Source organism: Gossypium hirsutum, chromosome A03, assembly GCF_007990345.1.
Source record: "Gossypium hirsutum isolate 1008001.06 chromosome A03, Gossypium_hirsutum_v2.1, whole genome shotgun sequence".
Lineage (NCBI taxonomy): Eukaryota > Viridiplantae > Streptophyta > Magnoliopsida > Malvales > Malvaceae > Gossypium > Gossypium hirsutum.
This window is the reverse complement of record NC_053426.1, coordinates 113,539,329-113,555,382: the sequence shown is the minus strand read 5'-3', so window position 1 is coordinate 113,555,382 and position 16,054 is coordinate 113,539,329. Positions and strand designations below refer to the sequence as shown.

The 16,054-nt window shown below is 36.8% G+C and overlaps 3 protein-coding genes across 7 annotated transcripts; 2 read left to right on the top strand and 1 right to left on the bottom strand.

The window, feature by feature from the left end:
- Positions 1 to 36: 36 nt before the first annotated feature.
- On the top strand, positions 37 to 965 carry LOC107938511 (photosystem I reaction center subunit psaK, chloroplastic). The gene is made up of 3 exons (XM_016871687.2): positions 37 to 368; positions 447 to 527; positions 610 to 965. Exons 1-3 carry the CDS (start codon positions 285 to 287, stop codon positions 835 to 837), a joined length of 393 nt encoding a protein of 130 aa, XP_016727176.1. The 5' UTR covers positions 37 to 284; the 3' UTR covers positions 838 to 965.
- A 1,937-nt stretch (positions 966 to 2,902) lies between these two features.
- On the top strand, positions 2,903 to 11,255 carry LOC107938502 (DNA damage-binding protein 1a). Its single transcript, XM_016871674.2, has 19 exons — positions 2,903 to 3,204; positions 3,407 to 3,455; positions 3,618 to 3,677; positions 3,768 to 3,859; positions 4,691 to 4,742; positions 4,873 to 4,935; positions 5,037 to 5,086; positions 5,498 to 5,573; positions 5,953 to 6,162; positions 6,274 to 6,380; positions 6,535 to 6,643; positions 7,165 to 7,365; positions 7,449 to 7,664; positions 7,868 to 7,978; positions 8,202 to 8,477; positions 8,739 to 9,013; positions 9,517 to 9,865; positions 9,956 to 10,240; positions 10,433 to 11,255. The coding sequence occupies exons 1-19, from the start codon at positions 3,101 to 3,103 to the stop codon at positions 11,012 to 11,014; spliced, it is 3,267 nt and encodes a 1,088-aa protein (XP_016727163.2). The 5' UTR covers positions 2,903 to 3,100; the 3' UTR covers positions 11,015 to 11,255.
- Positions 11,256 to 11,353: 98 nt separating this feature from the next.
- LOC107938506 (protein ALTERED PHOSPHATE STARVATION RESPONSE 1) lies at positions 11,354 to 15,241 on the bottom strand. 5 transcript variants are annotated; one of them, XM_016871677.2, is made up of 7 exons: positions 14,871 to 15,241; positions 14,439 to 14,491; positions 13,176 to 14,036; positions 12,840 to 13,021; positions 12,419 to 12,639; positions 11,990 to 12,317; positions 11,354 to 11,905 (listed from the first exon to the last, which is right to left on the bottom strand). In XM_016871677.2, the coding sequence occupies exons 3-7, from the start codon at positions 13,933 to 13,935 to the stop codon at positions 11,468 to 11,470; spliced, it is 1,929 nt and encodes a 642-aa protein (XP_016727166.1). In that variant the 5' UTR covers positions 13,936 to 14,036; positions 14,439 to 14,491; positions 14,871 to 15,241; the 3' UTR covers positions 11,354 to 11,467. The 5 variants fall into 5 exon arrangements, with proteins under 5 accessions (XP_016727166.1, XP_016727167.1, XP_040959737.1 ...); XM_016871678.2 differs by lacking the exon at positions 14,871 to 15,241 and adding an exon at positions 14,776 to 14,858; XM_041103803.1 differs by having other exon boundaries at positions 13,176 to 14,491.
- Between the last annotated feature and the right edge of the window lie 813 nt (positions 15,242 to 16,054).

The window sequence follows — 16,054 nt, the reverse complement described above, 5'->3', positions numbered from 1 at the left end:
CTACATAGCCAATAAGTTTCAACCTTTAAACAAGAGAGGAAATGAAACCTTATCCAAATGAAGAAAACCCAATGGAGCAATGCCAAGTCATCAACAAACATCGAACTGTATCCAAATCTGGATTTCTAAATCCACAAACTGCTTATGTGGCTGCAGTTTCATCTAGTTTTTTATGGACCTTTTTAATCTAAACCTGAAATCAAACTAGAAAAGATCAGAGAGAGGGTGAGAGGCACCTTGTAATTGTCTTGAACCAATTCTGATTATCTCTTGCATACTATCAAATGGCAGCTACTGCAGCAATCACCACTCTCCCCCAGTTCAGTGGGTTAAGACCCAAAGTTTCTACTGCTCCAGTTAGGAGCCTGGTTAGTCAATATTCCTGAGTTCGCTTTTCTGGTTTCATTTTTACTTGGATCTGGTTTCTCAGTTCATGAATATTGCAGGCAGCAGTTCAACCAATGAGGCGCAAGGGGAAGGGTGCTCTCCGTGCACGATGTGATTTCATCGGATCTCCCACAAATTTGGTCAGGATTTTTTTTTCTGTCTTTGCTATACGATTTTTGATTGTGTAGAAAAACTTTTGTATAATGTTTGTTTACTGGTCAGATAATGGTGACTACAACAACCCTGATGCTGTTTGCTGGGAGGTTTGGGTTGGCTCCATCAGCAAACAGAAAGGCCACCGCTGGATTGAAGCTTGAAGTAAGGGACTCAGGCTTGCAGACTGGTGACCCTGCTGGTTTTACACTTGCTGACACTTTGGCTTGTGGTGTTGTTGGCCATATTTTTGGTGTTGGGATCGTTCTTGGTCTCAAGAACATTGGTGCTCTGTGATGTAAAATGTAATTGAGTACTCTTCTTTTGCTGCAAAATTATGCTTAAATTTTGTAACAATTTACTTATTCCTAAAACGACACTGTCCTCTGTCTTTCAATATAAAAGCCACTTGCTAGTTAAACAAAGCAATTTCTCCATCAACATTATTAGCTCGCAGTTTCAGGATCAAAATGTTAGGGGATGAAACTATGTTTTTCTTGTGTGGGAAATAAAGGAACTTTCATTACTAAAATTTAAAACGAAACAGTAGCACGATAGACAAAGCGTCCAGCAATATCAGAATTGACAAAGCTGCACATTTAAAGAAGGCAGTTCGAAATACAAAACAATCAGCATAGCAATTACCCTTTCAGAAGATGTGAACGAGGTGACGATGCTGGGAGGTCGCCAATAAAGTCCTGCAATCCATAACCAAGGAGCGAAGAGTTAAGTTACTACAATTACCTTTGTGCAATAGAGAAATTACAGATAAAACCTCAAGCTCCACAATAATATGATCAACATGTAGCTGTTAAGCCAGTTGTAACCCATCACGAATGGCCCAAAGTCCTGCAATCATGTTAGAGTAGGAGCCAAGAAAACGATGACAACCTGCTACCTGAGAGCCTTTGGAGTCTAGGATAATCGCTCCTGCTCCGGCGGAACCCAAATTGCCAATGGACGACCCCTCACAATTTAATTTAACCCATTCTCTATCAGGCAGATACCATTTGATACTTGTGAAGTTTGGGAGCTTATAGCATTTGATGCGGCTTGAAGTTGCAAAGAATTCAGCCACACTTGCAGTTGAGTGATGAGCCAGCGAGCAAAGATTATAGGCTTTTCCAAATTTGTTTGCATTTCTAGCAAGCCAAAGATTTCAAAGGAAGAAAATGAAAACCAAATACCATGGTAGTTGGGGTCTCGAATAAAGGCATTTTGAGGTGAGATTTGCATGCAGCCTAGTAGGAAAGGGATCATGAAATGATTTGAGCAAAAAAGGAGGAATACCCAAGGCTGTCCAAAGTGGTTTAATGGAGCAGCAAGATCTTAGAATGTGAGTAAGATCATCAAAACGAAAATCACAAAAAGGGCAAGCATCGACAATGTTTATCCCTCTTTTGTTGAGAAATGTGATAGTCTGAATAATGTAGTGAAGAGGTTTCCGAATGAAGAACTTCAGCTTTGGGCAATAATTGCAATTTCCAAACCCAGTTCCAATTCGAGATACCTACTAGTAAAGGTTCATTTACAATGTTACAAGCTATATTGTAAGCCGAACTAAGAGAGAAAGAACCAGAGGGAGAATATATGGTAAGTCAGGAGAAAAAGGAAGTGGGATGGCTTTTGAAATATTACCTATCATAACATGTAGTTCAAAGGAAATGGAATTTGGGTCAAGGAGAAAAGATTTGGCATCTAATTTCTCTTCATTAAAATTACGAGGACACTCAATAAGTGACTTAGTGGACCGAGACCCATCCAATTGTTCGACCAGCAGATGTTGTTCAAACCGGAATTTGAATGAAAGTTACTATTTTAAAAAAACCAAGTTAAGCTAATTTGTTATTAAATGAGTTTATCAATTGAATTGGATTAATTTTAGGTTGGTTTAATGTACAATATTAATGTGATGCATAGTTGCTTGAGTCTAATTCAAAAAAACTGAATTTTAAACTTTATCAAAAAATGCTTCTATTTGTAAATGAATAACAAAAAATTATATAAGATAAATTATATTATTTAAAAAAAATTAAAAAATTATTTAAAATTTAAGTATATTTCTTTATGACCATTATATATTCTTGATAAATTTTTAAATATATATATATAAGGCTTAATATTTAAATTATACTATAATATATAGAATTTAAAAAAATGATAAATTTGAAAATAGATGTGATTAATTTCTAACTTTAAATATTAAAATTCGATAATATCTTAAATGGGGTTAATAATTTTACTTAAACCCACTTTTAATACTAAATGTTTTTTGTTTAAATTCTGTTATGGGCCTTGGGGCTTTGCGTCTAAAGTGGCCCTACTAACTATCCTTTACATGGAGCCCCTAAACCATTAAGCTCCAACATTAACACCAGAAGCAGCGAGCCCTCCGCACCAGAACCTGAAAGAAGAATCGCTAAGCTTAAGCTTCGCTTCGCAACACCTCCATTAGGGAAATAAAAGAAAGAACCACACTCTCAAAAAAAGAAAAAAACTGCTGCTATACTCTTACTCTTCTTAGGGCTTCGCCTAAAGGCAGAGATCTGAAGGTAAAAAAATGAGTACGTGGAACTACGTCGTAACCGCACACAAACCTACCAACGTCACCCACTCCTGCGTCGGCAACTTCACCAGCCCTCAGGAGCTCAATCTCATCGTTGCGTACGTCCTTTTTTTTTTGCTTCAATTTCTGTTTCCTTACCCTATTTTTGAACTTTAGATTTTGTTCTTTCGACTTTGTTGTTTTCCGACAATATAAGAGCTAGGTCTTTAATGGTGTGGAACGAATTCTTTTTCTTGTTTTATTGATTGATTAATGATGAGGGGTTTAATCTTTTTTACTCTGATTACTTTCTAATTGCAGGAAATGTACTCGTATTGAAATTCATTTGCTTACTGCTCAAGGATTACAGGTCTCTATCTTAATTTCTGGTGTTTTTTTGGGGGTTGAAATATGAAATATAATGTGAATATGATTAAGCTTTTTCTATTTTTTTCCTCTTTTAAGTTTAGAAATTGTTTTTCTTTATTTTAATTTTCTGTTTAAAGAAATTGATTAATTTCATTCGTAACAGCCTATGTTGGACGTGCCAATATACGGGAGAATTGCGACTCTTGAACTTTTCCGTCCACATGTGAGTAAAAATATGTTTATGACTATTAACATTTTTTCGCTGCGATTTGATTACCTGCGATTTAATATATGTTATGCATTTTTGGTTCAGGGTGAAGCACAGGATTTTCTGTTTATTGCAACAGAAAGATACAAATTTTGTGTCCTTCAATGGGATTCCGAGACATCAGAGCTTATTACAAGGTCTAAATGAAAATATATCTTTTTTTACTTACTGTTTTCATATGCAGCTCATGCTTCAGCTTGTTAGGCTTGACTCTTGCATACTTTGTTTGTGTGATCACTTATGATGTTTTCTCCTGTAATATCTGTTTATTGCTAGAGGCTATTCTCCTCCTTGAGATTTTCTTTTAATTACTGTTTTCTGTTAGTTTGATGAGTTTTAAATTTTTATATAGTATTATCTGCCTCTTCTTAGATGTTATTATCTTTTGTAAGATTTTCACAAGCTACTCCCCCCTGAGTTTCGGCACAATTTCACTTTTTTTCTGGCATTTGCAAACTGCATCACATCTGTTTGATGAAGTTAGAGAGAAGTCTCCTTTGCATTATGTTTGAAGCTACGTTGCCTGGACTTTCCATTTTTGATGAAGTACTTGTGTCCGACACAAGGATATGGGGATATGACTTTCAGGGATCCTTCAAATACATGGAAATGCTTAGAAAAAAACTAACCATACCTGTTTTGGGTACATACCTGTTCGACGCTCACACCCGAGTCCGAGTAACATAGGTTTGAAGCAGTGGGAAGCTTTATCCCGTCCTCCTATGTGATTCTTGTTAAACTAATATCTCTGTGTAAAATGAGAACCACTTGTTGGAGTAAAACAGTTTCCTATACTTTTGTTGCATGGATTGTATTTTGTGCTTGTTCGTTTGTTCACATTCTCGTCTAAGTGTTCTTTTGTTGATTCAATTTGGGCCATGATGATGGCTATACAAATTTATGGGTTGTGTTTCTGATTTTATTTGAGCAAAATTCTTGGAGCTAAGACCATATGCTCTTGCCTGCAGAGCTATGGGGGATGTTTCAGATCGTATTGGTCGACCAACAGACAATGGACAGGTAATTGTTGTGCATTTGAACCGATTTCTTCTGTGGGTAAAAGCTTTTTTCAACAATGCGAAGTTCTTTAACTTGTTTTACATTGGGAAAAATGTCATTGATTCCTTTTCTTTCTTTCAATTTTATGCAGATTGGCGTAATTGATCCTGATTGTAGGTTAATTGGGCTTCATCTATATGATGGGTTGTTTAAGGTATGCACACTTGATGCAGCAAATTCCAAACATATATATTTTGCTGTGTACCATTCTCATTCCTGGAAATGGTTTTACATCATGTTTTGTTGTTCCCTTAGGTTATTCCTTTTGATAACAAAGGGCAACTTAAAGAAGCATTTAATATAAGGTATTCTTCTTCATATTCTTTTCTTTTTCTTTCCTCCTGCCATTCTGATCATTAGATTGTTCTTTTTGAGTGACGACATTGGTTATGATCCTAACCAAGCGTGAATAAAAGATGCTGAATGAACCATGTCTCTGTTACCACTTGAAATTTAATTTTCCTATGTACTGCTTCATATTTGTTGCAATGAACTCTTTCTCAGAGATTAGTTATCAAAGTAGTTCAAATTAGGTTTGGTTGCGGCCTATGTTTTAGTATAGATCTGATTTTATTATTTTTTTGTATCTCCCCTTTTGACGATTTCAATAAATATTTTAACTAATCAAAACAAGGTCATGTTTAATTAAATGAGCATCAGATATTGCTTTAATGCATCCTTGTTATTACATTCTTATAGTGGCTAGTTTTTTTCAGGCTTGAGGAACTTCAAGTATTGGATATCAAGTTTCTTTATGGTTGCTCAAAGCCTACAATTGTAGTTCTATACCAGGTCTCAATTTTCTTTCTAATGCAAGCGTTTATTCTGTACTTGTGGTATTTCTATCTCTTGATTGTATTTTGTATGTTTAGGCTAAAACATTAAACTTTATCGGTATTGCCATGAGCAAATACATGGGAGTAATCTAACCTAACCTCAAATCCTAAAAAGGAGATAGTCATAAAAGCTGCTTGAACTTTACATATGGGAAAATTTGGTTTGGTTTCTGGCATGTGAAAGCTCTAGTCAGTAGGATAGTGTCATTTTATCTAGCTGTATTTGTTGGTAATGGTTATCTTACATTTATTTCATGTAATGTATTTTAGTGTAAACAACAGATGCACTAATATGGTTGTTTGTTGCCTTTTTTTGTGTGTGTTCTTACCCACAGGATAATAAAGATGCGCGCCATGTTAAAACATATGAGGTGGCTTTAAAGGAGAAGGACTTTGTTGAGGGACCATGGGCGCAAAACAATCTTGACAATGGAGCCGATTTGCTCATACCTGTACCCCCACCTCTCTGTGGTGTCCTTATTGTTGGGGAAGAGACAATTGTCTATTGCAGTGCCAATGCATTCAAAGCAATTCCAATCAGACCTGTAAGTCACTTATCAAGTTACTGTTAAACTTTTACCATTTCTCTAAGGATCTTCGGCGGTTTGGACTTGTAGATTTGACACTTTCTTCCTGATATTCATGTGTACTTCTAGTCAATTACAAAAGCCTATGGAAGAGTTGATGCTGATGGATCGAGGTATTTGCTTGGCGATCATGCTGGCCTTCTTCACCTGCTTGTCATAACCCATGAGAAAGAGAAGTGAGTGAACTTCCGTTGTTCTTTTTCAAATGCCTACTGTTGAACATTAGGAAAATTTTTTATTAAAAAGCTATATCAAAGCTAGGTTTGGGTTCTTGGCAGTGTGCATTAGTGGGACCCTCCGAAGATTATGTTATTCATGTGCATCTTGCAGGGTCACTGGACTCAAGATCGAACTCTTGGGAGAAACATCTATTGCATCTACAATATCTTATCTTGATAACGCAGTTGTCTTTATTGGTTCAAGTTATGGTGATTCACAGGTATGGCAGACCAATCTAATTTATTCATTATTTGCTATTTAACTATAATCTTATTGTGAAATATTACTAAAATAATTTTTGAGGGAAGAGATAACAAGTTGATCATTACATGGAGACTCTACTCTAAAATTTCAAGTATTTGAGGAAATTACAAACTTGAGGTATTTACGGGGTTATGACTCATGTTTAACTACATGTCCTCTGCTCCTCCCTTAAGAAAACTCCTGAACAAAATAGAGAGAGAAAACCCTTCACTCTCTTTTAAATCTACTCTTCTATTTTTTCTCATCCATGCCAGTAGTGGTTCCTTTCAATCAAGGAACACTTCCAATGGCCCTAAGGATGTTTTTGCAATGTTGGCTACTTTTACGCTGCACCCGCTTGGTATGATTCAGATGTAAGTGAAGTTTACTTGCTTTTAAATATTTAGTGACAAGGCTGCTTGACTCATTCTTTTTAGCGTGATATCATTATAATACTATGTCATAATGTGTCTTCATTCTGTTATCGTACCAATGCAGCTGATAAAGCTAAATCTACAACCTGATGCAAAAGGTTCTTATGTGGAAGTTTTGGAAAGGTTTGTCAATCTGGGGCCTATTGTTGACTTTTGTGTGGTCGACCTTGAGAGACAAGGGCAGGGTCAAGTTGTTACTTGCTCTGGAGCTTACAAAGATGGTTCTCTTCGTGTAGTTCGGAATGGAATAGGAATTAATGAACAGGTCTCTCTTGTGTTATGAAATTTCTTCACAGTTTACCATTTTATATCCACATAAGTCACATGTTATATTTATGCATATGTTAGGCATCAGTAGAACTTCAAGGTATCAAAGGAATGTGGTCATTGAGATCCTCAACGGATGATCCATTTGACACCTTTCTGGTTGTTAGTTTTATCAGCGAGACACGCATTTTGGCAATGAATCTTGAGGATGAGTTGGAAGAAACAGAGATTGAGGGATTTAATTCTCAAGTGCAGACTTTGTTCTGCCATGATGCTGTTTACAATCAGCTTGTACAGGTGAGAGTTCTTTTTGAGTTCTATATTAGCATCTATATAATCTACCCTTTTATTTTAGTTTTAACTGTTCTTTAAATACTGTTTTATGGGATGATCACTGGGTTATATAATTTGTCCAGTTGATTTAGAGGACGAGCAGGCAGCATGTTTTTGACAAATGCATATCATATGTCCTTCATTTCAGCTGATGTGTACCGTGGCAGGTTACGTCTAGCTCTGTAAGGCTTGTGAGTTCAACATCTAGAGAGCTACGCAATGAATGGCATGCTCCATCTGGGTATTCGGTCAATGTTGCCACTGCCAATGCTACCCAGGTACCTTTTTCCAATCTCTTTATAAAATTTTGTGACTGGGTTTCTAGTTAGTATGTAGGTGTGGAAACGATTTTGTAATGATAAATTATTGTCCTTTATTGAGCTGGTTTTTGCAATGGAAGTATTAGGCTTGATGTAAGTCTTCTCTTGCCTTGATACCCTTAACAAAAACCTCTTGTAAAAGGTACTTCTTGTGTAAGTCTTTGAATTGTTTGTATTACAGGTTTTACTAGCAACAGGAGGGGGCCATTTGGTTTATTTGGAAATTGGTGATGGCACATTAACAGAAGTCAAACATGCTCAGTTGGAGTATGAAATCTCATGTCTTGACATTAATCCAATTGGTGAGAACTCTAACTACAGTCATCTGGCTGCTGTTGGAATGTGGACGGATATAAGTGTGAGGATATTTTCGCTCCCTGAACTGAATCTCATCACAAAGGAGCAATTGGGAGGAGAGATTATTCCTAGATCTGTTCTTCTTTGCTCTTTTGAAGGGGTACGAGTTTACTTGCTACTTCTTCTGCTTGAATCTTATCATGTTGACATATTTTGCATCTCTTTTGATGTGCGATATTGCCAAGTTTTATGATATTTGCCTGGCTGCAAGGAATACATTAATTGTCTCAAACTGATCCCTAAGAGCACTGCCATTAAGACTTTTGAGCTTGTAGAACCATGCTATTTGTCATTTAGCTTTCTTGTGTTACTGTTTTTCTATACCTATGCGTGAAGTTCTGTTTGTTTGTCCCTTTTGCAGACCTCTTACTTGTTATGCGCCCTTGGTGACGGTCATCTCTTGAATTTTCAAGTGAACATGAGTAATGGTGAATTAACAGATAGAAAAAAGGTTTCTCTTGGGACTCAACCCATAACGCTTCGTACTTTCTCCTCCAAGAATACCACCCATGTATTTGCCTCTTCAGATAGGCCAACTGTCATTTATAGTAGTAACAAGAAATTACTCTATAGCAATGTCAATTTGAAGGAAGTCGGTCACATGTGCCCTTTTAACTCTGCTGCTTTTCCAGACAGGTTTGCTCCCCCTATTCCTTTACTGAGAACTGTTTTCTAACTTGAAAGGAAAAAATTTCTCACTCTTTGTATTGGTTTATATAAAGTTGTTTATTCCTAGACAAGTCATTTAACCTGTAATTCTCAAGGTCCAAACTTGCATGTAAAATTTTGTTTTGCTTCAGTGCATATTAAAAAGGCTAACAGGCTAAAATATTCCATTAATCTGAAATTTTGATGCTGAGAAGTGGGTAAAATGACATTGCTTGATTTTCTCAATCACTTCTAGTAATGAGGTAAATTTATCTCTGATCATGTTCGGGGCCTTATTTATAGATCATATATTCATATGCATTATTTTCTGATTCTGCAATTCATTGACATATTAATATTAATTCCTGTCTGAGTGAACCTCCTTGCATTAGATTCCATTGTTTTGTTATAGAAGTGCCTATTTGGTTTTTGCTTTCTAACTTAAATATATACTTGGGTTAAGAGTTCTCATTACTGTTTCTTTTTGCCAGCCTCGCAATTGCAAAAGAAGGTGAACTTACTATAGGCACGATTGATGATATTCAGAAGCTTCATATCCGCACTATCCCACTTGGGGAGCATGCACGTCGCATCTGCCATCAAGAACAGTCTCGGACCTTTGCAATATGTTGTTTGAAAAACCAGTCTAGTGCTGACGAATCTGAAATGCATTTTATTCGCCTGTTAGATGATCAAACCTTGGAATGTATCTCGACTTACCCTCTTGATACTTTTGAGTATGGTTGCTCCATTCTTAGCTGTTCATTCTCAGATGACACTAATGTATATTACTGTGTTGGGACTGCATATGTTTTGCCAGAAGAAAATGAGCCAACTAAGGTGCCATTTCTTTCTATATATATATTTTTTAATCAATTGAAAGCCTTCATATAAGAACTTTCTAAATTCCAATTTTCGCTTTCTTCCCAGGGCCGTATACTGGTTTTTATTGTTGAAGATGGGAAGTTACAGCTTATTGCTGAAAAGGAAACTAAGGGAGCCATTTACTCTTTAAATGCTTTCAATGGCAAACTCCTAGCTGCTATTAATCAAAAAATTCAACTATATAAGTGGATGCTTCGAGAGGATGGCTCCCGTGAAATACAAACTGAATGTGGACATCATGGCCACATACTTGCTCTCTACGTGAAAACTCGTGGGGATTTTATTGTTGTTGGTGATTTGATGAAATCAATTTCATTGTTAATCTACAAGGTAAGTTATCTGCATTCTGAAACACGAAGTTAAGCTTCACTTGCATATTTAAATCCTATCATACATGTTATTGTTGTTTGAGGGCATATCTTGGTTTCATAGCCAGTGATTTTGATTCCAAACTGCGCTTGTTTTCTATGTAGCTACTTCTCTTCTTGCTAATTGGTTCAAGGTTATCTCTTTTTATTGCAGCATGAGGAAGGTGCGATAGAGGAACGAGCCCGTGACTACAATGCAAACTGGATGTCGGCAGTTGAAATTCTTGATGATGATACTTATTTAGGTGCTGAAAACAACTTCAATCTGTTCACTGTTCGGAAGAACAGTGAAGGTGCCACTGATGAGGAACGGGGCCGTCTTGAGGTGATTGGTGAGTATCACCTTGGGGAATTTGTGAATAGGTTCCGTCATGGTTCCCTTGTGATGCGGTTGCCAGATTCGGAAGTGGGCCAGATTCAAACCGTTATTTTTGGCACCGTCAATGGTGCAATTGGCGTGATTGCTTCACTTCCACATGATCAGTATGTGTTTCTGGAGAAGCTGCAATCGAACTTAAGGAAGGTGATAAAGGGCGTGGGAGGGTTGAGCCATGAACAATGGAGGTCATTCAACAACGAGAAGAGAACTGCAGAAGCCAAAAACTTTTTGGACGGAGACTTGATCGAATCATTCCTTGATCTGAGCCGTGGGAAAATGGAGGAAGTTTCTAAAGGAATGGGAGTTTCTGTGGAGGAGCTGTCCAAGAGAGTGGAGGAACTGACGAGGTTGCATTGAGTCGATGATGCGTTTTTTTATGTTTACTTTTGCTTCTATATTTAACATTTTGTTATTCTTTGTTTGGACGGTCGGTATTGTCATGGACTGGACGGATGGTATGTATATGTACGGATTATAATTTTATTCTCGCGTTATTATATGTAGTAGCATTTACAAATGAGGTTTTGGTTTGTGATGGGTGGTAGGATTGAATTCTTAGAAATCAAGGTGTTTATAATAACATGGGAGTTTTCCTTCACTTTTTTCAGGTTATAGTTGCAGTGCTATCGGTGACGTTGCATGCTGAAATTTATATATCCACTAAAACTTCATCAATTAAATGTGCATCTATATATATGCAACGAAAAACCTTGTAGTCTTTGTTTCCTTTACAGCTTAGATATCAAGTGTTTGACAGTTTCCGGCAAAAATAAAGAGCCATTTCATACAAATTTCACGGTTCAGTCAAATTTAGTTTGCTGAGTTCTCTGATACCTCATTACAAGGGATTTCTGGCTGAGCATGGCCATGGATGGCCTCAAAGATCTGAACAGAAGCTTTCGAGAACTTCATTAAAGCCTGAAATGCACAAGGCAGGCTAGTTTTTAGATTGTTTAAAGTCATGGTCTTGTTTACTTGGACTAAGTTGAGATGTTTGCCCTTCTCCATGTCAACTCGCTTTTCCAAGGCTTCGATTTTGGCGCACTTCAACAATAAAGGATGCTTGGGGCTCAGATCGGCCGCTACACTTCCCTCAACCTTTTTCTTTAACTCACTCAGTGACGTCAACTCCTTCTGCAACCTTTCCTGAAGCTTATCAGATTTCCTTTGCTGGCTGTGTTCTGCTGCCTGATGTTGGATTATCGCTCGGATGGCTAACAAAAAACTCTGAATTGCCTCTGAAGCTGCCTGCAACCACAGTGGATTAGTAAGACATCAAAATAGTAGCATAGAAGACTGCATGTGCTATCCCTAATAGTTATATAGATTTACTTTATCAGGTAATTTTTCAAAACTGCGCTGCCATTCTCCACAGAGCTTACGAACTGCAGATGCACGACGACTCTGGTGGTTGTCATCCACAAGGCAATCAGTAAGTTGGATCCATTTGCAGAGTGTTCCGACATACTCTTGCTGAGATTTCATGAGCTTACAGAAGCTGTAATACCAGAAAGAAACCTCAGTTTCAAGCTGATCTGTAGCTTGACGATGGGAGTCGGTGGTCAGGTCAATGCTTATATCAGTCACATGATTCAACTGCTGTGAAATAAGGTGCTGAACTCGATGACATTTGTACATCATTTTCCACATCTCCATCAGCCTGTAATAAAGAAGATTAGACAATTTGAGTAAATTCTATCCTATATAACCCATGATTCAATCCTCCCATGTTGATAATGTAGCAATGTGACCAAAATTTACCCGGATATTAATGTCTCCAGCTGGGGGTAAAGTTCCTCATCGATGATCTCCAATATAGACGAACAGGACGTGCTTATTGAATTTTGCAGGTGTCTTAGGACATTCTCCAGATTCTCAACGCTTGATTGGATCTTCTCTGTCTTGCTCCAGTCATGGTTTTCGTCTTGCTTTTGCAGCAACATCAATTTCCTTTCACGCTCCAATTTGGTGGTTTCTTCCTCCTACAAAAGTTTTATCCATGAGAACAAATGGACTTATACAGAACCAGAAATGGAAATATAAACTGAGGCAAAGACTAATCATAAAATAGTCATCACACACACACAACCGGTGTAGACATTGACAAAATTCTGATGCTACCATAAAAAATGCATACGCAATAAATACATAATGGAACAACCAGGCTAAGCATCACTCTTACCTTCACTTCCTTATAAAGCTTCTGCTCTGCAGCATATAGCTTGTCAAGAGTACTGCAATGAGCTCCAGGCTTGCATGGTTCATTAGATCCACATTGAACAGCATCTCTTGCAAACTGGAGAGACTTAGAAGACCAACTCCACGACAATGCACTAAAAACCTTTGCAGAATTGCTACTCTTCCCTGTAGTACGGACATGTTTGGAGTATCAGGCAGAATGCAGGATATTTGATGCTCAAGTATAAGATCAAACAATTCAATGAAATTTACTGTCAGGCCTGAACTAATGTGCTTGCAATTGCATCATCTAGTAATAAATTGTGAAAAGCTTGCTTACTTTTGTTTTCTTTGAGTTTCGATGGATGAGAATTGTCCCCTATATTTTTGTCTGTAAAAACAGCTATTGCTTTCCCACCAGCTGATGCTTCCAAAAAGTAATCATCTAACTCCTTTACGATTTCCTCCAAGCTCTTATTTTTCTTCCATACCACCATGGTCACATCGCTAGAATCTTTATCATTCAAGCTCGTCGATGATGAGTTATCGTCAATAATTTCCCCAGGCTGAGACTTCTCAGGGAGAGTACTTATGTTAGTGTTTTCACCAATCTCCTCTCCCTGACCTTCATCCTCAACTGATTCTACGATTTCAGACTGTTTTGGATGATAGGGAGGTGAAGTAGACTCAAAAAGACCCCAATCGTTCCATGGCGAGCTTGTACTACGAGCCGGCAGGGTAGAACAATCATCCTGGTTAATCTCCATGCTATCTTCTTGGTCAACTTCTCCTTTACCATTGTCACCACCGGCTTTCCTTGACTCAGGGCTAAAAGAAGGTGGCGGTGGAGGAGAAGGAGGCAAGGGGGAAGGAGGAGAGGGAGGCAATCTAAGAGCATATGAGGTATTTTCAAGTTCCAATGAGTCTGACTCAGTAAACTGCTTAAGAGTTACACCAGTGTTCTTCAATGCCCTCAGATAAGCCAACTGTGCATCAGCAAATTCTCCTCTATATCCCACCAATTGCTTCATAAGCTTCTTTCTATCCTTACAAGCCTGTACCCTTCCTTCCTTATCAATCCTTGAAGCAACACAGCCCATTTTTCAATCAAGAATCACAATCTATTTGCGCTTTCTCTAATTTAACCTAAACTTCGAATACACCACAACAAAACCAAAACTCACTCTACCATAAATGCTGCCTACAATGTTGAAATACGAAAAAAAAAAGCAGGTAAGTTCCCAGAAAATTTCTAGTTCTATTAATCTAAAACAACAATAGAAAAAGCTCTTTACAACCCAAACTTGCAATTCTCAATGACCACAAATATAACTCTACAACCACAAATTGAACAAAAAAGAGCAGCAGAAGAAATACTCAATGAGGAATGGTTTCAATCAAATGATTTAGTTCCCTCGGCTAAAATAATACTCATTAAGGACTCTTCAACGGCCCCCATAGAAGGGGCAAGAAAAAAACACTAGCAAACAAGAATAATGAACTGGTTTCTTTGTATACCATCATATCATCCACCTAGCATTCTCAACCAAAATGCTTATCTTTATGACCAAAGATCAAAACTTCGAAAAAAATAACACCATACCAGAAGGAAGCCAGCTTCAACAATCTACTTAGGCATAATAGCTCAAACTAAAGCTGCAATAAAACAATAAGGAAAAATATTTTACGACCAAAGAAAAAGGGGGTGGAATAATATTTAAAAGGAAGCAAAAATAGGACAAAAAAGCAAAGTATTTTTATTATTATCTTTTTTGTTGGAAAACTAAAAAAAAAAAGGAGAGCAAAAGGAACCAATATATTAGTACTACTGAAACAATGATCTTTTTGGGTCTGGGTTTGCAAACGTCAAAACTAAAAACAAAAGTGAAATCAGAGCAAAAAGAAAAAAAAAAGAAAAGCTTGAAGATTATGATAATAACCACTTAAAGCAACTAGCTTTCAAAGAGAAATGAAGATAAAGGCCATGAGGGAGGTGACGCATTCATATATATATTTAACTTAAGCAACAAAGCACCTCATAAAAACCCAGCTTTTATTTTTCTTTCTTTTTTATCTTCGTGTCTGGTACGCTACTGCTTTATCTAGAACACAAAGCCCTTTCCACGCTAGCCATGAGTGCTTGCCTATGAATAATATGATGACTATTTATAGCCTTTTTCAAAAAAGTCAAAAACAAATAAAATGGTCCACCTCACTAGCTGACTGCTCTACATTATATTTACAGTCCAGTCCAATCTGATGACTATTTAACATATATTGTACCCTTCTCCTTACTTTTCTTCTTCTTCTACTGCTACTTCCTCGTTAAGTATCTGCCAACATCTGGTTTGTTAAGTAAAATAGTTAATATCTTATCTTAAACGGATCTAATTTCTAAACTAAACTAAACTGAAGTAAAGGTAAGCTTTTAGGCATTTTTAAAGAAAAAGAAGCAAAGCTTATCTTTTGTAAAAAAAAAAGACCTTTTCTTTTGGACACTAAATACTAATGATAGTGATCTGTCTTGTGAGAGATTCATAAATCCCTTTAGGCAGTTGGCTTTTTCTCATGTTCTCCCCCACTTTTGAACCCCTTTTTCCTCTCATCCTCTACCCATTTATACACTTTTTTTTTTTTTTGGTTTCGCAAGCACATGCACCAACAACTTTTCAATTCGGTGACAATGCAAAGTATAATATATTATCAACTGTTCGTTGCTATGTGCACTCAACATTCCATTTGGAGAATAAGAATGCTGTAATATCTCCGCTTTGAATTTTGTGCCAGAGTTTTACTTATAACTCTAAATTTATTTCAAACTTGGTTTAATATAAAAACAGCACCGAGTATATATAATTGGACAAATTTTTAATATAGAGATTACTAGTTAAAAATAGATAAATTATTCTATCAGTCACGCTTAAATTTTAATAGTATAAATTAATAAAATTTTTATCAAAAAAATTAATATGATTTTTAAACTAAAAAAATAGTTTACTCAATTTTTACTAAAAAAGATAAAATAAAATCTAATTTTTAATATAAAAATTACCACCAAATTATTAAAGAGTTTGGGATTAGAATTTTGATTTGGCTGTTGGGCTTATTTCTGTCATTGTTTTAGACATAAATTTGGGCCAAAGCCCAACATTATTCGTAACGGAGAGCTGGTGCCTCTGCTGTCTCCTTTGTTCTCATTCACATGCAATAAGATACAAT

Coding starts and splice junctions, on each gene's coding strand:
- LOC107938511 (XM_016871687.2), top strand. CDS start 285: ATGGCAGCTACTGCAGCAATCACCACTCTCCCCCAGTTCAGTGGGTTA. Junction 369..446: donor CTGCTCCAGTTAGGAGCCTG/GTTAGTCAATAT, acceptor TGAATATTGCAG/GCAGCAGTTCAACCAATGAG. Junction 528..609: donor TCGGATCTCCCACAAATTTG/GTCAGGATTTTT, acceptor TTTACTGGTCAG/ATAATGGTGACTACAACAAC.
- LOC107938502 (XM_016871674.2), top strand. CDS start 3,101: ATGAGTACGTGGAACTACGTCGTAACCGCACACAAACCTACCAACGTC. Junction 7,366..7,448: donor GAATAGGAATTAATGAACAG/GTCTCTCTTGTG, acceptor TGCATATGTTAG/GCATCAGTAGAACTTCAAGG. Junction 9,014..9,516: donor TCTGCTGCTTTTCCAGACAG/GTTTGCTCCCCC, acceptor TCTTTTTGCCAG/CCTCGCAATTGCAAAAGAAG.
- LOC107938506 (XM_041103803.1), bottom strand. CDS start 13,935: ATGGGCTGTGTTGCTTCAAGGATTGATAAGGAAGGAAGGGTACAGGCT. Junction 12,640..12,839: donor AGCTTTATAAGGAAGTGAAG/GTAAGAGTGATG, acceptor AAACTTTTGTAG/GAGGAAGAAACCACCAAATT. Junction 12,318..12,418: donor CTGGAGACATTAATATCCGG/GTAAATTTTGGT, acceptor TCTTTATTACAG/GCTGATGGAGATGTGGAAAA.